Source organism: Poecilia formosa, unplaced genomic scaffold, assembly GCF_000485575.1.
Source record: "Poecilia formosa unplaced genomic scaffold, Poecilia_formosa-5.1.2 Scaffold21, whole genome shotgun sequence".
In the NCBI taxonomy this organism is placed as follows: Eukaryota; Metazoa; Chordata; class Actinopteri; order Cyprinodontiformes; family Poeciliidae; genus Poecilia; species Poecilia formosa.
Window position 1 is genome coordinate 2,711,201 of NW_006799960.1, and position 20,861 is coordinate 2,732,061.

General features: G+C 41.4%; 3 protein-coding genes across 4 annotated transcripts in view; 1 reads left to right on the top strand and 2 right to left on the bottom strand.

The window, feature by feature from the left end:
- The window catches only part of LOC103135104 (ankyrin repeat and IBR domain-containing protein 1-like), a 25,987-nt gene extending 9,151 nt beyond the window's left edge, over nucleotides 1-16,836 (bottom strand). For both annotated transcript variants that reach the window (XM_016669292.1, XM_007547707.2), the window contains exons 1-13: nucleotides 16,037-16,836; nucleotides 10,612-10,949; nucleotides 5,479-5,650; nucleotides 5,269-5,400; nucleotides 4,309-4,500; nucleotides 3,310-3,427; nucleotides 2,998-3,218; nucleotides 2,144-2,232; nucleotides 1,918-2,062; nucleotides 1,582-1,742; nucleotides 1,302-1,390; nucleotides 928-1,058; nucleotides 522-656 (exon numbers count right to left, since the gene is read on the bottom strand). In XM_016669292.1, coding sequence (XP_016524778.1) covers nucleotides 522-656; nucleotides 928-1,058; nucleotides 1,302-1,390; nucleotides 1,582-1,742; nucleotides 1,918-2,062; nucleotides 2,144-2,232; nucleotides 2,998-3,218; nucleotides 3,310-3,427; nucleotides 4,309-4,500; nucleotides 5,269-5,400; nucleotides 5,479-5,650; nucleotides 10,612-10,799 — 1,773 coding nt within the window. In that variant the 5' untranslated portion in view covers nucleotides 10,800-10,949; nucleotides 16,037-16,836. The remainder of the gene's footprint in view (nucleotides 1-521; nucleotides 657-927; nucleotides 1,059-1,301; nucleotides 1,391-1,581; nucleotides 1,743-1,917; nucleotides 2,063-2,143; nucleotides 2,233-2,997; nucleotides 3,219-3,309; nucleotides 3,428-4,308; nucleotides 4,501-5,268; nucleotides 5,401-5,478; nucleotides 5,651-10,611; nucleotides 10,950-16,036) is intronic.
- Nucleotides 14,031-20,861, top strand: part of fam83hb (family with sequence similarity 83 member Hb) — a 29,082-nt gene continuing 22,251 nt past the window's right edge. Inside the window, exon 1 of the mRNA XM_016669294.1 lies at nucleotides 14,031-14,124. The gene's annotated coding sequence lies outside the window, so the exon portion shown is untranslated. The remainder of the gene's footprint in view (nucleotides 14,125-20,861) is intronic.
- On the bottom strand, nucleotides 17,283-19,659 carry LOC103135109 (receptor-transporting protein 4-like). The gene is made up of 3 exons (XM_007547714.2): nucleotides 19,334-19,659; nucleotides 18,232-18,403; nucleotides 17,283-17,892 (listed from the first exon to the last, which is right to left on the bottom strand). The coding sequence occupies exons 1-3, from the start codon at nucleotides 19,347-19,349 to the stop codon at nucleotides 17,553-17,555; spliced, it is 528 nt and encodes a 175-aa protein (XP_007547776.1). The 5' UTR covers nucleotides 19,350-19,659; the 3' UTR covers nucleotides 17,283-17,552.

Here is a 20,861-nt window from a genome sequence, read left to right on the forward strand (position 1 = left end):
GGTAAGTAATGACACTTTTAATGCAAAGTTGCTCTAAATGTTGCATTGAAAGTCCATTAAAAATGCAAAACTTGCATTAAATTATCATAGTTTACAAAATCATGCAAAGTTAGCACTTTTAATGGAGGTAAATGTCAACTTTTAGAGCAAAGTTGCTCTAAATGTTGCATTGAAAGTCCATTAAAAATGCCAAACTTGCATTAAATTATCATAATTTACAAAATCATGCAAAGTTAGCACTTTTAATGGACTTTTAATGCAACTTTTAGAGCAACTTTGCTCTAAAAGTTGACATTTACCGAATCACACTTCATGACAACAGTCATAAACATTCATAAAGACTTCTTCATGTTCCTGACAGGTGTTATGTCATGTTTATGACAGTGTCATGTCAGTCTTATGCTCACCCCTTCAAATAAAGTGTTACCGAATTTTTTATTATTTTTTTTCCCATTATTTTTTAACCCTCTTCCGTACTGTCTTAAGCTGAGAGGAAAAGAGCGTTTTTTTTTTTCTTCTACCTCCACAGTCATCTCTTTGGACTGCTCTTCTAGCTGCTGAATGACCTCATAGCGAGTGCAACGATAGTAGCCTCCTGTGGACGAGCTGTGCTTCTTCCACTCCTCCAGGCATATCCAGCAGAAATCATATTTACACTGCATGGAGAGAGAGATAGAAAGGCAGCAGCGTTTGTTTTATACAGAAATACAGAGTTCGGGTCTCCAGGCAAAAATTTACAAAATTCTAGACTTCAGAGTTCATTTTAGAAAATAAAAAACAAGAGTTTGCCATGATCTGGAAAAGACCTTTCCAGACTCTGTATTGAATCTTGTATAACCCACATAAAGAGAGTCCTAAACTCTCATCATACAATTAATCAAAACGTGTCAACAAACGACAAGGCGGATCAGAGATTGCGCAGCTTACTTTGGCACATTGCATGTGGTTGCAGCCCTCATTCTTCTGAATGGGCGACTTGCAGTTGGCACACGGTTTGGAGTTGGTCAACAACCACAGGCAGTTAGCGGCATCTTCGTACGCCTCGCTCACTCCTGCCACTGTGGCAAAAAAAAAAAAAAAAAAATCACATGTTGGCGACATTTCTCCTGTCCAGCACCAGCATTCAGCCAAACAAGTCAGCAAATGTCAGAGAGCTCAACACCTGTCAGGCTGTTACAGAGATATATTAGAGACTTCCTGGTGGAAAGATCTGACAGCTGCAGTAAAACCGACTTGTTGTGGTTAAAGCTAGAAAGATTCCTGGTAACTGAAAGTTCCCGGAAAAAGAGGTTGGGGCTTACATTCCTCAGGCTTCATCTCTGTGACTTTCTGGAGCCAGTTCCTCCACATCTGACAATCACACGGCTCGTGGGCCTCGCCGAGGCATTCCCTGCGGACACGAGGGTGATAAACAGAGCCGAGCACAGAGAAACCAGCACAAAACCGGCTTGTCACTTTAAAATACAACAGAAAGAGGGGATAACATTTCTGCTTTTAGCTTCTCTAACAGTGCTAAGACAAATTCTATGGACTCTGTGTGTGTTTATCCATGCCTGCAGAATAATAAATCATGGTGTTTACCAGCAGAACAGGTGACCCTTGCCACAGTCGACAGCTGGGGACGGCAGCAGGGGAAAGCTGTGGGGGTCGCTGTCTCCGGGCCCCGGTCTGGTGAGCCTCACCGCTCGCTCACAGCGAGCCGCGGGACACCAGCGGATGGATGGGTTGTTTTCCACGAAGGCCTGCAGTACAAGCGCGCATGAGAGGTTAAAAAAAAAACAGAGATAAACGTTGGACGGCAGAGAGGAAAAGGTTACACAACACTTCAAAAAAAAACAAACAAAACGAAAACAAACACAAACTGGACGTAAAAAAATCTTTCCTTTGATTCCAATAATCTGAACATGATGTTTCTACCTTGATATCGAACTGCAGGTACCGCTGATCCATCTCTCTAGAAACCACGCTCTCTATCACATGCACAGGAACCAGCTGGTAACACTCGTAGGCAGGGCAGAAGATGTTGTGAGCATCGCCTTCCTGAATCTTTATGTTGAGAAACCTGAAGGAAAACAAGAGAAAACAATCAATACGGGCAAAAAGTAAGAACACATACAGGCACACGCTGGAATTAAGGCCTTACCCCTCCCAGCAGGATCTGCAAAACTCATGACCGCAGGACATGTCGATCGGGTCTTCAAAGACTGAGATGGAGCAGAGACAGATGCCACACTGCAGGGAGAACGCAGAGAGAACAGACACAGGATGTGATAAAACTGTCCTTAAAACAATACTGTTCGCTTCTAATGAACTGCATTTTTATCTCTAATGTAAAGTATTCACATTTTTCATTTTGTCATGTTGTTACCAAACCCTACCAAGTATTTTATTGGGAATAAATGTGAAGGAGCAATACAAAGAGGTACTGAAGTGGAGTAGCTTAGAAAGTTTTCTAAACAAAAATATTTAAAAAAAACTGAGTACTTGCTCCCCTGATTTGACACGTCGATCAATCATTTATTTTGTTGCTAATTTGACCTGAAAATCGTCGGGGGCAACTCTCTCTCTCTGCCGGCTTTGCAGCATTGAAAACACATTTTTGCACATTCCTCTTTGCAAAATGATATCTGTGAACATTGATCTTCAAGTCTCGCCTCTCCCACCTTTAGGTCAAGTAGTTCATCTGAAGACGTAAATATGCGTTGATGTAGAAAGCATTGTAGCTATGGCTGTGTGTTTTGGGTGACTGCCCTGCTGCTAGGTGAACCCCTGCCTCAGTCTAAAGTCTTTTATAGCCTTTAACAAGATTTCTTCCAGGATTTAGCTCAATTTTCCATTAAATGTTTTTATGAAAGCAAAAAAAAAAAAAAAAACACAGAAAGATGAGAATAGCAGGAGGGATGCTCTTTGATCTGCTGCTACCAAACCACAAATTTAACTCTTCATATAAAGGATGGTTTCCATGGCTTCTTGCTGAACTCTTTCCTCGTTTCTCACCGTAGCCAGGCCTTCCTCTCCTGGTGTCAGGCAGCTGTCGGTGGGGGAGGTGAGGGTGAGCGTTAGGGGTGAGCGCGGCGTCCTTGGAGTGCGGGGAGACGGCAGGGTGTCCCAGGCGTTGTAGCCGCTGGGCGGTGGGGTGGGCATGGTGACGCCAGAGCGCTGGCAGCAGCCTTCAGCGTCAGACATCCAGGCTTCCAGAAGCTTTTCTCTGTCCCAATCTGAAAAGAAGGACATAAACAAAAGACTTTACGGCATCATTATGGAAACATAATTTTAAAATATCATATTTCGCCAAGTCAGAAGCACAACCATGCGCTCGAAGCAGGGCTTCAGCTGTGAAAAGTGGAGCTTGCAGCATGTCCGCAGTCTCTACGATCAGCATGTCCTTCAGTCGGCGCAGATCCTGAATCTTCAGTCCCTCGTAAGGCTGGAAGGAGAGAGAGAGAGAGAGAAATATTCAGGTGAAAAAAAAATTAAAAATCAGGAATGAGGTCAGCTTTTATCAAAAAACGAGAAAATAACTGTGCTGTGATAAAACTGGGAAAGTGAAAAAGATCATGAGAAATGAACAGATATCAGGTGAAGAGTGGGAGGAGGGTGGCTGTAGTGGTGGGATGAGGAGATTGGGTATTAGCATGGATTTGGCTGCAGGAATAAAGATCAGACTGGTATCTGTTGGCAGCAGCTGCTGCTATACAACTGTGCTGCTCCCCAAAATGCAAGGAGGCTGAGAAACAGGACGAGAGGTCTGGTATGTGCGTGCACTAAGAACCACTAAGCTGCGACCTTCGTTAAAGAAAAAACGCTGCGAAGACACAATTCTGTTGATGAAGTAAAAAAAAAAAAAAAATACTTTAACAATGTGAAAGCTACGACCTATTTGGTACAAATCTACAGTTTGTTCTTAGGCAACTTGTTTACTTTGACAATATAGCATTTAGCCTGAGAGTCCAATAATTATGATACTTTTTGTGCTTCTTTTTTACTATCAAAACAAAATTTCTCTAGAACTGCAATAACTTTGCCTTTAGAAAGCTTTGCCAAGTCATTTTGTTGACAAAATGAAGACATATCTGAAAGGTAACGATTAAAGCAACATAAACAAAGTTAAGGTGACATTAGTAAAAAAAAAAAAAAAACAAGAAGGGAAATATTCTCACTGTCATTACATAATCATTTCAGCCATGTGTGTAGTTCTGAAGCAAAATGTGTCAAGAAAAAAAAAATCGATTCAAAGATACGACACAGGTATAAAAATAACTTGAGCCAGCAGGAACCCCCCCCCAGATCTCGTGACCGTGCTCTCACATCCTTATATTGCGGCAGGCGGCTCTCGCCGTGTGCGTCTCCGTTTGACTGCTGAGCCGAGGCGCAGGAGAAAACCATCTGCGACTCCAAGCTGAGTGCCAAGTCGGTGTGGTGGTGCCGCTCGGCGTGGTCGCAAGGCGTCAGCTTGTCCTCGTCCTCCACAAAGAGATCGGCCTCGCTCTGGATCAGCAGCTACACACCGGGAGAAGAGCAGGAACGCAGAAAAGAGGAAAGATGATAATAAGAGATTAATGCATGAGAATGGATTTACGTCGGAGGAAACAAGGTGGCAAAGTTAAGGTTTCCACAGAAGCTAAGCCCGGCTGGTTGTGGAGCTCAGCTGTAACTCATCCAGCGGTCCGCTGTGTTTTTGAGTTTAAAAATGTTTAAAGTTGACAGGAAATTTGAAAATATCACTCGATAATTATGTGTTGTTGGAAGATTAATATCTGAACACCAACTATGTCTTAAAAATGCAATTAAAAAAAAAAAAATAAAATAAATAAGCAATGCTAAGCCTGGTGGGGGCACAAGAAAAGCCTGGTGGCCCGCCAGGCTTATAATACACTGAGGCAAACCTTTATAGAGGTAGTAGAATATTAAGAAGCATAAAAACCATCTATAAGCAGTGGAAATGTAGTGGTTTCTAATGTTCCTAAAGTTCAATAAATTAGTAAAAAAAAAAAAAAAAAAAAACCCCCGAAGAAAATGATAAACAAATTACTGATGGGTTTTATAATACTGACTCAGTTTTGCACATTTTCCAGATTTTTAGATGTTGCAAAACTTTAGAAAACAAAACATAATTTTCCTTTCACACCAAAGTCGCACAACGTAAAATCTAAATAAAATACACTGGGCTTTGCGGCTTTACTTTCAGGAAATGTAAAAAAGCTTTAAGCTTGTGGGGAAAAAGGGAGAAAATATATAAACATACTGTCTCAACAGGGTTGGTCTCACCTCCACGCAGCTCTTCATGCCTGCAGCAGCGGCGTAGTGCAGGCAGGTGCTGTGGTGGTTGTCGGTGGCGTTCACGTTGGCCTTCTCGTACTGGCCTCCTTCCAGTCTGGCGCCGGTCCAGCTCAGGATCATCTGTCCTCGGGAGGAAAGCTCATCATTATTACATCTTAAATTTGCGTACACTGCACACTGCTGTTGGTGCGTTCGTACCTGGAGGCAGTCTGCGCGGCGCTGCTCGTCCCTCTGCGGTCGGGCCAGCCGTGGAGAGAGCGCTCCCTCTGGCAGCAGCAGGATCTGCGGGCCTTGGCACAGGACGTGGAGGCATGTCTCGTTGTGCACGTTGCGCTTGTTTGGGTTGCCCTCTTTGCTGAACAGGAACGACCTAGCCGAGACAGAAAACAGCAGGTGAAACTCAAATATACGTATATAAAAAAAGAAGTTGTAAAATAGAGTGCTGAAGGAATCAAAAAAGAATAGTACGGGAAGCAAACAGACGAAGAGAAAGAACAATTCAGGTGTGTGGAAAAAGTCAGGATGCTCAAGATGAACAGCAGAAAGCAGTGGGAGAGGCAGTATGGTAGAATATTGACTATTTCTGCTCAGCATCTCAGAGATAATCGTCATCCTGGTTGACACATGGGGATTAAATGAATGTGCCTGTTGCAGGAGTCAGGATGTTGCTGCAGCTCTGTTTAGCAAACAGTTTTCCTTCTGCCATTTGTCTGTCAAAACCCCCATTTACTGATTAGAGCCTTTTAGTTGGCACCGTGCTTCTTATTCGACTAAACAGTACGGCCTTAGAAAGCCTGATTATTTTAGACCCGAGCCTTTCTAATCAGACTTTAATAAAAGAAGAAAACAGGATGTGATGGCAAAAAGGTAAAAATGACTTAATCTGGGTTGTTTTCCCCACAGACTGTTCAGATGTAAATAGACGAGCTTCACAATGACCATTCTCAGGTCGCATTAAAAATGCGCCGCATTACAGTGACCATCGTTGCATCCAAGTAAACATATTAACACATAAATTTCCTCATCTGAACAATAAATACTACATATATATATATGCTTCCTCAGGCCTGTTAATGTAGTATTTAATAGTGTGTGTGTGTGTGTATGTGTGTGTATATATATATATATATATATACACACACACTATTAATATCTTAAATGATACAATTAGTCCCAAAATACTGAGTGCTTTACAGAGAGTAATATTAAACCACTGATTGCTAAAGCAAGTATGAGACTTGATGTGTGGATCCTGTGAAGAGACTCGTTTGTTGACCAAAACCTGAGAAATGGTCCTTTATTTAGGGGTTTAGCTGTCTTAAATAAGCTGACGAGAGTGACTGATTCTCCCATAACTCTCCAAAGGAAGTTTTTCTTTAATTTTACACCAGAAGACCTCCAGGACTTAGCTGCTACTAAAGATTGCATTCAGACATCCTAACGAATGCCAAATCAAGCGCTCCAGACAGCCCTAAAATCCTTTTTAGTGCATTCACACCTGTGTTTTCCGCTGCCGAGATGCAATCAGATCACCCAGGACGGCTCTTAGTGTCAGGCCTGAACGTTCTCAAAGTTTTAAATGTTTTCCGAAAGCGCAGCCCAGCATTTTCCCCTTTCGACCCACTTATCCTGTCAGCCACGAGCCCCTGCAGCTTTGCTCTAATCACAGCACACAGCCAATTCACTCGCACAGTAATAATCGCTAATTATTCCCTCTCAGCTCCAAACCAATACCCCCCACCTCAACACATTTACACGCACAAAAGCCCTCCGCCAAGGCTGAATGGAGTCGAATCCAACAGGGGACGGCGGCTGGCGGAGGTCACCTTTCAGACGTCGAAAGGCAAGTGGTAAATCTGAGCTCCGAGACTAAACGCTTCCTGCTTTGTCTCTTAACAACAGAGGTTAAACATTCTCAATGAGTCGGGGTGGTTATTTACATATTTTCTAAGACTTCCTACTCACTTCTTGTGGAGGAAGGGTCACACTTCCTGAACTGCGCCCTGTTTCCCCGAAACAGTTGCGTTTGTTTCTCCCGGTTTCACCATCTCAGAGGATTGCATGTCAGGCCGACCCACTGGGCCCGACTGCAGGAGCATGAATAAGCATGGAGGAGATATGTTAAAAATAATCTGGAGAAGGAAAACTGCTGAATCCACGCATGTCTTCTTATATTAGTCTTTATTTTGTCTGAGACTTCTCCACTTGTCTCCATGCATGCGAGCCCCCTGGAACAAAAGGAGCATTTCCTCCAATGCTTATCAGAAGCAGAGCTCAACGTTCAGCACGCCTCTCTGCCCTATTATAGGGTTAGTGGAAAGGAACACAAATACCACACCAATTGATTCGTCGTGTGCAATGTTCTCAGACACAGACACATTAAGTAACTGTGGTTTTCTCCAACGCCCTCCCACCACCTCAAATCCTAAATGCTCCTGCACACATGCAGATGCACAGATAATTGACTGGCCTTTTCCAACAAGCTTCCTGTTCTAATCGTGGAAAGAAAGCCTAAGAAGTGTAAGGAGGAGATAAAGGAAACTGAGGGAAAGATCCAGCTGTCTTGGTCACAGCCAGGAGTTTAATAATCTCTACAGGAGGTACAAAACGCTACAATGATCTCTCAACTCCACATGTGTTCCTTTAGTTTGACCCTGGCATTTTGGCTTAAGACTCAGCAGATCTGCTTTATGTTTCCTGCCTTGACAAATGCTGCTGTCACTCCCGTTGTTGCTGTGCCGGTGCTTGTGTCTGTGTGCAGCGACTTTAATCGAATGTGAAGAAACCGAGACTCCCAACTGCACAATGCAGTGGATTAAAATCTAATAATACTCTTACAGGGGAGCTGTGGAGATTCAGCGTTGCACTTTCATAAAGTAGAAGGGACTCTCAAGAGTTGCCTCGTAAAATATAAGTAAAATCTATCCAAGAGGCAAATATATTATATTAAAGAAAGAGAAAATTAACTATTTTTTTCCCCTGAATGCATGTTCTGAGGTCGGTTCTGTACCCGTCTTCAGTTTGTAACCCAAAGCCCATGACCTAATTTATTTTAAAAATCCCTCCGAAACCACAGCAGAGCATATCTATCCTCTTATGTTCATCTCAAACCCATTTTTCTAGAACTGGTTGACGGTCAACCTGAGAAACTTTTTTGTCCGTGGTTCCAAAACTTTGGTCAAGGTTCAAATAAGGGAAGCGTAATGTCTTAGCAAATCATCCAGAAATCTCTTAGAAACAAGTTAACTTTATAGGTGACTGTTAATATAACAAGCAGAATAATGAAGACAGAGAACACAGCAGAACAGGGGTGGGCAACTCCAGGCCTCGAGGGCCGGTTTCCTGCAACTTTTATATACATATTTACTTCAACACACCCGAGTCAAATAATGAGGTCATTAGCAGGACTCTGGAGAACTTGACTGCACTGAGGAGGGGATTCAGCTGTTGGATTCAAGTGTGTTGGACCCGGGAGACATCTAAGAGTTGCAGGACACCGGCCCTCGAGGACCAGGATTGCCCACCCCTGCCGTAGAATCGTTTGCTGAATGTTGCAATATTCAGCAAATGATACGATTCGATGCATTTTTAAGATTTTCTGAAAGATTTTAGAGGGACTTTGATTTTGATGACATTTTGTGACTCTTCCATAAACTTGGATTGAATGAATTGAACTGATGGTGTAATACTGCTGTAATAAATGTTTTTGTTATACATCTGTTACACATGTGCTTTGTTTACATGTTCATTGTGTGGCTTTGTGTATTTGGTTATGCAGAAAAGGAACCTTTTTTGTCTCATTCCCTTATATCATGTAATTTATTTATTTCATTTAATTAATGCGACAGACTGGCGACCTGTCCAGGGTGTACCCCGCCTCTCGCCCGGAACGTGAGCTGGAGATAGGCACCAGCACCCCTCCCGACCCCACTGAGGGACAAGGGTGACAGAAAATGGATGGATGGATGGATGGATGGATCATTTAATTAATTAATTAATTGTAACTGGTTGTTTCATTATATGTCACTTTAATGTACACGTGCAACTGGATAAAAATCATCATTTAAGTCATGTGGATTTGACATAAAACTCAAAGAAGGATTTAATGCACTGATACTCGCGGATGGAAAATCGATACTTTCCGAGGAACATATTTTTTTAAATAAATATCGTAGAATCGATAAAATTACACAGCCCTATGGAAGAGTGTCTATTGTTGAAAGAAAGCCACAGAAAGACTCATTTGTAGTTCACACAAGCCATATAGGCGACAACTAAATGCAACTTAACAGGTTAAATTTCATGATAGCACAATTATAAAAGCACTGGACACGAATGGCTTGTTTGAAATGATTAAAGCAAGACCGTGTTCTCACTTAAAGGAAATAATGTAGAAGTACAGTTTGGCTTTCCAAAGCCACATCTGAATGAACCAAAAGTCTTTTGAAATGATCGCCGTCGGTAAGATGAAAGTGGAGACACATGGCTGCAAAGCAGTACACCGTTTTTGGCGAAAAGATAAAAACCACATATTAGCACGTACAACTCATACAAACTGATAAGCACGGCGATGGAGGGGTAATGATTGGGGTTTACCACAGGGCTGTCCTGTAGTCTGTAATTTTGACCTCAATGTGAGGTAATTTTTGTCATGTGAGAGCTTGACTGAATCTGTAAGTTACCGGACAATTATCTCAAAGACTCTAGAAAAACGTAGTGCAGAGTGGCTGGGAAAAAAAAGAAATCGGCACTTAGGCTTTGACTGGGCAATAGCCCAGTCAAAGCCTAAAACTCAGAGGAGGCTGGGAAGGATTTAAAGCGACTGAAAATGGCAGCTTCAAGACTTTGCTCTCAGAGAAGGTTTTGAACCAAAGGGTACACTTATATTGATAGTTGTGTAAACTTACTTTCTCCCATGAGTGTATCATCAGGTACGTGGAGAAACTGCTGCTGATCAATGTTGCCAACAAACTTAGCAGCGCACTGAAATTGCAAGAGCTGTTTTTTTTTTTTGTTTCTTTTTTTTAGATTAGACTCAGACTCCAAATTATCCCTGGAACTAAATTTTATCACAAGTGCTCCCTGATGTCACTGATTATGTCTGAGGCTTTAGTTGGCAGCTTCATATCAGACTAAATAAGATTAGATTTTCCCTTGTACTCAAGGCTGATGCATTTCCTTGTGGACTGCAGTGTCATTTAGAAACTCTGTATGGAAGATAATCTTTTCTATGTAACATTGCAACAAATTCACTGATGACTCATTGCCTTTTTACTCTGCCTTAAAAATGTAAAAAGAAGAAGAAGAAGAAAAAAGATCTAAACAACAAACCTGAGCAGCCGCGTCATGGCGTGGCGGCATACGTAGTGCAGAGGTGTGTTGTGCTGGTATTGCTCTCCGTATGATGCGTTCGGGTCCAGGCTGTCCCTGAACTGAGGGTTGCCCTCATACAGCTGCCAGGCCAGTGCCTCGTCGCCGCTCACCAGCGCCTTGCGGAACTTGGTGGCCGTGTTGCCCATTGTGTCGCGCTTGCGGTTGGCCACCAACTGGGAGTCGTGGCAGATCACTCAATGCTTGCCTACGCCTCAGTCCTCCTCCTCCTCCTGTTCTGCCTCCCCCGTTCACCGCAGGTCACAATTTAAAGCAACATGGTTCTGCGTCCTCCTTCCCTGCACATAAAAGAGAGAGACAGGCAGGAGATTGATTGGAGGGAACTGCGTGACACAAGAGTAGGACCAGATTTGAGTTAAGTGGAAAGAAATGGGTTGCGAAGGTCGGGAAAAGAAGAGGGACGGGGGGAAAAAAAAGGACGGAAAGTTTGGGAGTAGAGATAAAGCGAGAGAGATAGAAGGAGAAAAGCCTCAATCAATAACTGCATCGATTGATCAGCTGATGTTCTGCAGCGAGGACATTATCTCACCAGACATAAAAGAAAACAGACAAGGAGCCAGAAAGAAAGGAAGATAAGAGAGAGGCCCAAGCTAGAAGAGTCGGTTAATGATATCTAAGTTATTGATCAGCAAGTCAGATGATGAAAAGCACTGTCAATATTACCACAGCTGGCCACTGTGAGTCTAGGGGCAAGTAGCTGCATATATTACACAGTTGATACGCTTTCCAGCCACCGAAGGCCTGAGAGTGAGTTAAGCCATGCAGCACTAAAGTACCAAGCCAAACCAGTTTTACTTTCTCTCGCAGGCGCTAAACCCAAAAACCACAACTGTGGCTGCTCCCACAGAGGAGGCTTACACAGTACAGTGATCTGAAAAAGCATCTCCGCGCTTATAGGTTTCTTCTTCTGCTTTTGGAACAGTTCTATATTTCAGACAACTAAATCTTAATAATCAGACAAATATGATCTCTGTGAATACAAAAGGTAATTTTCAAATGATGATTTTATTTATTGCAGGCTCAGGAAAAAGATATCCTGATTAATGGTAAAACCAACCTGGATTAATGGTAAAAATGGTAATCTCCCCCTAAACCGAATAAATTTGGCAGCAACCAATCGGTGTGTTTTACAACGCTTTGGAGGAATTTTGGCTAATTCTTCTTATTGGAATGGTTTTTAATTTAGCCACACTGGAGGGTATTGGAAAATGATCCACCTACTTGAACTCATACCAAAGAATCTAAAGTCAGACTTTGACTAGACCCGTGCAAAACCTTCATTTGGTTTGTTTTGAGCCCTTTGGGATAGACATGCAGATTTACTTTGGGTCATTGTCCCACTAGATGATTAAAATAAGCTTTAATTTAAGGTCAGAAAATGATTGGCTGACATTCTCCAACAGGAGTTTGTGTTTGAGAGAAGTGAGCGCATGATTCCTTCAGATTCATCAAGTCTTGATGAATCAGATGAAAAGTATTTGGGAATATAAAAATGGTTGCTTTTCACATTAATGTTGATTCACAAACATTGACCTTAACTACAGCAGTTGATGCATGAAGTCCTCAAATATTTTTTGATTCTCTTGGGATTTTCTGGATGAGCCCATGTTGTTTTGGAGCAGGCCAGCCACTTCGGGGAAGGGTCGTCACAGCTCCACGTTTACTCCATCTTTGGATAATGGCGTCCAGCGTGGTTTGGTGGAGTACCAAAGCCTTAGGAATGACTTTGTAAACCATTTCACACCAACAAATGTCAGTTACTCTTTTGCTCATTTGAATTTCTTTTGAAATAATTAGCACCAAGCCAAACTGCTTTTTGAGATCTTTTAGCCTTCTCCAGGTTTTCAGCCAGATTCAATCTACTTACCAGTTTTGAGTGCGCTCACAAAATGTGGTCATCCCAATGATCAGTAAGGGGAAAATTACGGTTTCCACACATTGCCGGGTGGCACTAGCTTTCTTTCCTTTAATAAATGAATAGATCGTTATTTAAAGACAGCTTTTTTTTAGTCCGTCAGGTTATATTTGTTTGATATGGAAATTTGTTTGATGATCCGAAACATTTAAATGTGACAAAAGTGAAAAAGGAAATTAAATCTGTAAGGAGGGAAAATACTTTTTCACAACACTGCAAATCCTCCCATCTCTTCCCGACAACAGGAGAAACTTTTTTTTAATATATTGCAAAAACAACAACAATGGAGCGATGCAGCAAAAATAAAAAATAAAAAAAACAACAAACAAGCAGCATCTTTCTCTGCTCACATGTTGCATATAATCGCCGTCGTTATCAACGTGTTCTGCTTCGCTTCCTTCCTGATCCTCCCCACCTCTCCCTTTTCCTCACAAACAGCTAAGCCCGTCTTGAACGCACACGCAGCGACGTCCCGTAATGAGCGGAGTGTGTGACGAGCGCATGAGTCTGTGTGTGTGCTGGGCTGCCGAGGGTATCATTACAGTCTTCATTCTATGGCCATCTGTCTGGCCTTCACAAAGAGCCCCCTTTTTTAGGCTGGCTACAGTTGCCCGCTGACTGCCCGGACTTGGGAACATTTGAATAACGTGGATGAGTGCCTATCCCCCCCGCCCCCGCTCCTCTGCGCTGACAGACAGCGAAAATGTACGCTGACAGATGAGACACAAGGGTCAAACAGAAGCTGCTAAGACTGAGAATAATCCCAAAACACTTCTGGATTCTGTGTTTTCGTGTAAAACCCAAGTAGTGAAATGGGCTGCAACAGTTAATGGGTCAATCTGTCTGCTTCCCTCCTTTCTGTGTGCACTAGTTTACTTCCAGTTCACTTCACCTCTGTGCATATATCTTGCCTGCCTCTCTTACTAAATAAGGGCAGGAAGTCTGGTCAAGAAGGAATCCTGGAATTCAAAGGATTACACTCTTCCTGTTAGTTATCTAGTGGTGTAAAATCTGAGGAAGACGTCATTTAGTGGTCAGCTGGAGCTGAAACATTTGACTAATTTCCTGTTAACTAGACGTTCGTCTTTTCAGTTTCAAATCCAATTGAGAAAGGAGGTCTGAACGATGTCGGAAAAATCCACAGTAATGAGTTTAATTTATTCCAGAGGGCTGCACAGGCCTCGTGCAAAAGGACAACTAAAACACTTAAGTTGCTTAGGAATAGTAAGAGATTACAGAGCAAGAGAAAAAAAATGTACTCAATTTATTATTTCAGAATAATAAACTTGTGAAAGACTTCACATCATAATGTGATTGATAAAATGCAGGCACTTTTGTGGACTGTGAGGGTTGGTTACCAGTATCAAAGTTTAGGTTTGAAAACAGCAAAAATGTTTCCATGTTACGGTTGTTGTTCTTTAAAGTTTTTTTAATGAGACGCCAGAGAAGTTGCCATAGTGACCAGAGTTTTTCTTGGTCGTATGCTGGGAGGAGTAGGCCTACGGCTCCCTTTCTCCATGTGTTGCTGCACACTGAAGGTAAGTTTGCTGAAATATGTTCCCCCATATTTAAAGAAAAGATGCTTAAGGTGTAAAAACGCAAATAGCACAACCCATAACTTTCGTTAGGGTAACAGAAATATGTACTTGAGAATGTGGCGGTTATACCACATTCTCACTCTTACATATCCAAAGCTTTTACAGAAAAATAAGTTATTCCTACTGCTAATGTAAAATCTAACATTCTGTTGGTTAAATGTAATAAATAAATGTTAGAAATACATTCTGTTTTTTTTTTATGTTTATACATTAACATAACATTTCACTGTGCAAGTAATGTTAAGCTGATTTTAGCTGGTTAATTAGTCGGGCCTATTTACTCAGGCATGCAGCTGGCTGCTTAACAGACATGTCGATTGCAGCCTGCCATAAAAACCAACACTCGCCCTCTGCAATGCACAGCGTACAGTAACACCAGCGTATCAGAAGCAGCATTGCTTTCTACAGAAATAATTTGGGTTATATGGTTGAATGAGACCACAAAGGCCAGCCTTTACGCCTCGACATGCATCAGCATCACCGTTTCCCTGTTGCTAGTTCACTAATGCTACTTCCTTGACCCACTTATGACAGATAATGTCCACTGCAGGCTGGGAATACGTACTTCAGAAGTGCTGCAGTTTTGCTGACTGTCCGACTAATTCATCTTGCCAACTTGGCTCTCGTCAACCTCACTCAAATGCTTGCCAATTTCTTTTTCCTGTTTCTAACAAATCAACTTTGAGAGCACAATGCCCAATTGCTGCCTTATAGATCCCAACTGCATAGTAATGTCAGTACCTAAGTGGTGTGAAACTAATAAGTACTTTGGTTTCCAAGACTGGACTGTCTATGTTGTTATCAAGTGGAAACATCTACAAACACAAGAGTTTGTCTTTTCTGTAAGCAAAGCAAACCTTTCTCTCAGTAAGCTAAAAAGCAAAATGCAGCAATAGGCGGGGGAGGGAGAGGTCTGTGTAAATACAGGTTGTGTATGGCTAAAGAAAACTCTGATCACTCCAGTTCTTTCTCAGGTTTCCCATTATAAAGACTTTTATTTCAATTATAGCAGCATTGAAACTGTAACTTAATAAAACCTTGGTGTTCCTTAATACCTGAAAGCTCCCAAGGTATAGGAATAATTCATCCTTTATTAACTAACAATACATTTATTCAAGGTTTTTATGTGCTCATACAATAACACAACATTGACGTGTGATTTTGATTTTAAGATATAGTTAGGAGAATAACAAGTCACTCTTAGTGAGATCAATAAATACATCAAGAACAACTGCAGGAGGATGAACGGCTCTTATCATCTGATACACATTAACTTAGTTGAAGTAGGGATTGTTCCGCTGCTGCTATATAAAGTGCTGTAGGACAATGTCTGTTTGCCCAAACAGACATAAAACTTGTTGGAGTCGGACACAGAAGCAGCTGTGATGACACACAGAGCGACTTTTAGGGAAATTAGATAGGTCACAGTGTATCAGTTAAATATCCAGGTCAGACCTCGGGTGGTTATCCTCCGAAGTGTGTCAGCATGAAATGGAGCACCAAACAAACAACAGCCGACTTCTCTCTGCATGTGTTTGTCCATGCGGCCCCTCGGTCTCCCCCCGCCGCCTAAACGCTCCTTTGTTTCAACCCGCTGACAGTTTGTATGAATCACCAACCAAACAACGGCAAGGTAAAATACATACTGCGAGTTATGAGCTTCAGCTTCGCTCTAACCTGTTTTCAGAGAGAGTGATGTGGTGAGAAACGTTACCACCCAAAAACCAGCAGCCTACCTCCGTGTTGTTACCGCGGCTAGCCAGCTGTCTCTCCGTATTTCTTCTTCGGTTAAACGTTAGCGGTTTGTGTTAGCTCCAACTACCAACACTACAGCTGGACTGCGTCTACTTACACGTTTGGAAACTGGCGGGCATCAACAGCCATCGTCTTACAAATGTCATTCACTTCTCCGGCTCCCGTTTCGCTCAACCATCCTCTCAGCCAGCGGACCCCGGCGGAGGACGATAGTGAAGATGCTGCTGACAGCGTAGAGGCGACACGGACTCTGCTCCAGCTTCACTTTGTTGTTGCTAACACAGAACAGACCGGATACAGTGCGCAGGCGCAGTTCTGAGAACGCTCTCCACTCCGCCCCCCCAGCACAAGTGACGCAATTGTTGACGTATCGCTCTGGGGTTCCGCCCACTGACAGAGGCAAACAGACCGCTGACGAAATTACACCAGATTTTAAGGGGAACAGGACAAAAGCTATTTTTACTGCGGCGTTGATTAACATTTATACCAAACATTGAGGGAGTTGTTTAACAATTTTCACAAAGTAAAGAGAACAAAGTCGTCTTCTTCGTCTGTAAATTTTAATCGCAGTGTATTAGCGCCATCTGCTGTACTGAGGTGTAATCCATTAAATAATAAAATCACTTATTTACACTTGCAACAAAAAACAAACAAAATTAAACCTTCTCATTTAATTGTGTATCCTTTTGATGAATTATAGAATATGATTCAAGTTTAATTGATAGTCTTACATTCATAAAATTAAATCATCCAACTTTTTATAGAGCCTTTTCCATCAGATGTAGCAACTGGTTACAATTACTCTTAACATTTTGAATGATATCTACTTTGGCTCAGTGTATTACAGTGTAGTTTTACCAGTAATATTTCTTAATATTTTGAAGTACTGCCAATCTTACGAAAAGTTTCTAGCTATTCTCACCACTATCAGTAACTTCACTCAATGAAGAACGAGCATATTGTAACAAAAATGCATCACGCATAGACACACACCTAAAGTTTATATTAGAGTGAGATTTTTATTTTTACACAAACTTTCTGGTTCTATTGGTATTTTCTGTCTCCTGAGCTTGTTGTGCCAAGCTAAGTGAAAATACAGTAAACAGGATATATTGTCACTGGAAATACTTCATTCTGTTCTAACATACATGTACCTTAACTACTGTAAGTATTGGTTTCATGAATATATTTGAAAATATATCTAAATATAATAAATCTCTTTACAATGTGAAGAATTAACAGCAGACAAATATACAAGCATTTTTTTTGTTAAAACATCCCCATTGCCAACATTATCAAACTTTGTGGAACATCTGACAAAAAAAGGAAAAAACTCCCACTTGCATAGATATATTTAGATTACTTTAATTGAATGATAAAAAAGTATAGATCATTATAAAATAAGGTGAAATATTTTTATCATAAATGCACAAGTATCAAATGTACAATATGTTTACCGTAACTAAACAAAACAATTACCAAAGTAATTTTAATTTTTACAAAAGCTAATTTTTGGTCCCAGCATCACGTCAAACTTTATCTGACATGTTTACAACCTCAAAATGTCAAGGATAAGGTCTCCCAAAACCAAGAACGATGGAATGTCTCTCTTTTCACTCATCCTCCAGACAGCAAATGCCCAGGTGGCAGGCCTCACACAGTGCTGCCTCATGGGGCTTGGTCCACACTTTAGCAGAGGATGTCGAAGAAGCATCGTCGCTTTCCTCCTCCCCGTAGCAATTTTTGCGGATTTTGGAAAAAAGCCTGAGCAAAGCATGTTCCACATCTTTCCTGTTGAAACCTGGAAGATCATATTCCCCGTCCTGACAACGACTACAAGCTTGGCCAAAAGGTCGCATTATCACCGTCCCCCGGCCGTTTCGCACCCGGTAGCGGAACAGCACCAACGCTCGAGCCGAACGCCAGGTCTTACGACAAGCTCCGCACTGGAACCTGGGGAAAGTCAGATGATGAATGCAGACTTTAGACGGATATTCAACAAAGCTTTTTATCAGGTTTTAAATGGTGCTTCTAAACTTTACACCATATTCCCTCTGAAAAAGAGTACGTTTCTGGATAACATCTATAGATAAATCACATCCTGTACAAAATGAACAACTTACACAGTTTCTGTGCCCCCCTCAAAAGAATGATACTGCCAGTATAAAATGCTTCCTCATATAACTTGCATAGAAATCGCAACTAAAAACTAGACAGAACACCAAATGTCCACAATTGGCACATTAATATCTTAGTATAGAACAAAAGACATAAGAAAAGCACAATACGTACTTTCCAAAGGCACAATGGGAATACACCTTCCAGCCTCTCTTCCTCTCTTGTTTGGTGATTTCGTTTGTTTGGGTGTAGTTAAAGTTTAGATTCCACTCGTCTCCGTAGTCCAGCTCATTGTCATCATAAAGGAGCTCATCAAATATGTCCAGCCAGAAAGACGGAGTCCAACCTGTCATACAAACTTTTCACATTAATATGTTTTGCTCGTTTCTTTTTTGAATGAACTTTGCTGAAATTTCAATCCTCACCAGTTTTTTTTAACTAAATGCAACACAGCTCACAGCTATAACACAATATTAATTTTTCTGAAAAAAGTAATAATAGACAGGTAATAATAGACAGACTCAATAAAGAAAGAAACTTTTTAAGACTTCTTAACCGTTTCCTACAGCACTTTCTCCTTTCACTCAACTTTCCATTATATGGTTGACAGAAAACCGTGCAGGGTGCTGAAACCTGCTTTGGATATAAATGGTTAAAACTTTCTGTATTTAAAAGGCATTTTAATTTGTCTCGCAACATTCTAATGTTCTGAGACATTAAAATGTTATAGTTGTTCTATTTATGATCTCAATTTAAAAAATTTTTGCACTGACTTTTCAGTGGTGTATGAAATAATACGAGAAGCCCATAAACACGACTATGTGCAAATTTGGCACCTTCTTTCAGCTGACATCTGACCACAAGGGGTCGCATTTGACCCAATTGTTTATTCTAGCCGAGCCATGAGAGTTCGCCTTCTTATAAAATATTCTTTTATGAGATTTTTTACAGGCCAAGTTATCATATGATGTTTCTGTTTCCTCGATGCGAGTCACTATTATGGGTTTTTATTAAGTCGAAAAGCTTTGTTTTTCAGTGGAACTCTGTCTTCAAGCTTCTCCTTTAATTTATGTTATGCTTTTTGTTATGACCTCAACTTACACATAGATCTTAACTTCAACTTAATAGGATCATTATAGTAATTAAGTCAGCGTCCAATACGATTTTCAAAACAAAGCAACGCACTTGTTTCTGCAATAAAAAAATAAATAAACAGAGTCGCGGTAAACTACAAGGACAATCCTGCATGTATATATGTGTGAAAAAAAGGCATTACCTGTTGGTGTGCTCATTTTTGCTTTATTTTCTGTCGCCTGTAGATCCGCAGAAACGCTGAAGCGGTGATTGTCCTCTGAATGTTGCTCTGCAGACTGCCGCGTTACTTATATACGACAGAATCAGCTGTAGTCAGGAAAACGAAACTTACGAGTCATTTTCGCTTTCCCTGCCATGGAAATGGGTTATCAACAACAAACACCACCAGTAAGTTTCTGTTGGCACTGAAAAGGGAGTTGCCCTATCAGCGGTGGAGAAATATTGCATCATTTTTTTTTTTGCTGTTTGTCTCCAACGCACATCAGATGAATGGTTCATGAACAGGCCGACTGCTGATAGTCAGCTTTGATTCAGGTGTGTTGTAGTAGGAACGCGTGTAAGAGTTACAGGGTGCACAGCAAATTTAAACGTGTTAGATTTCCAGTGTTGGTGTTGTATGTTAAAAGTACAGTGCTAATTAAACACTTGTTTGTACAGTGCTAATTAAACACTTGTTTAGTCTAATTCAACAACATGAGTGTTAGTTTCCCTAAACAGAGTTACATTTAAGCAGCTCTGTCTGGCGTTGATTATGAAACCAGACAGCGCTGCTCCCACAATTGTAACGTATCTGTGACGTCACGTGTTTGCTCGAGGAGCGGAGGCAGCATTATGGCGTCTTGTCTGGAGCTTAATAATGAACACATTCATAGTGTTAACTTTTGACACTACACACTAGTCTTAGGTAAATCAACACGGACGTGTGTTAAATTGCAACTACTGAGAGTGTTGATTCAACTCTATCACAAATAAGACTTTCAAAAGTGTTATTTTGACACGATCAAGAGTGGACACATTCACACTGCAGCCTGAAGTGACTCAATTCCGATTTTTTGGCAATTCCGATTTTTTTTTTGCCGGGCCCGTTCACACTGCCAGTAAATGCGACCTGTATGCGTTCTGCAGTATAAACGGCAAACGACCTGAAAGTGTCCCGCATGCGCAGTAGAGGGCGCAATAGCGTCAGCGTTCTAAGTGTTCTGCCGCCATAAAAAGAAGAAGTGCTCAGTGTTTGCGGAAGTAAACATGGAGGCTAACGGTGGAGCTTAGTTTACACATTTGAAGTTGTTGTCCGGCTGGAGCAGCATATTAACAACTTAATCCTCATATAATCCGTCATCGTTGTTGTTTTTCTTCCCACTTGCGCTTATCAGGACGCAGAATAGTGAGATTTGTTGAGAATCAGTGATGTTCAGTTCGGATGAATGCGACCTGGAAGTTAGGTCGCATTTGAATCGTGTCGGATATGGGTCACATTCGAAAAAGAATCCGACCTGTGCTGTTCACACTGCCATGAAAAGATCGGATACAGGTCGCATTGCGTCAAAAAAATCGGAATTGAGTCACTTCAGGCTGCAGTGTGAACGCACCTATAAGTGTTGAATTCAACTCTCTAGGAATTCAGTTCAACACTTCCAAATTTGCTGTGTGGACTTGGGCACCACTTATGTAGATAATTATTAAAATAGAAACACATTAAAGTTTAGAAC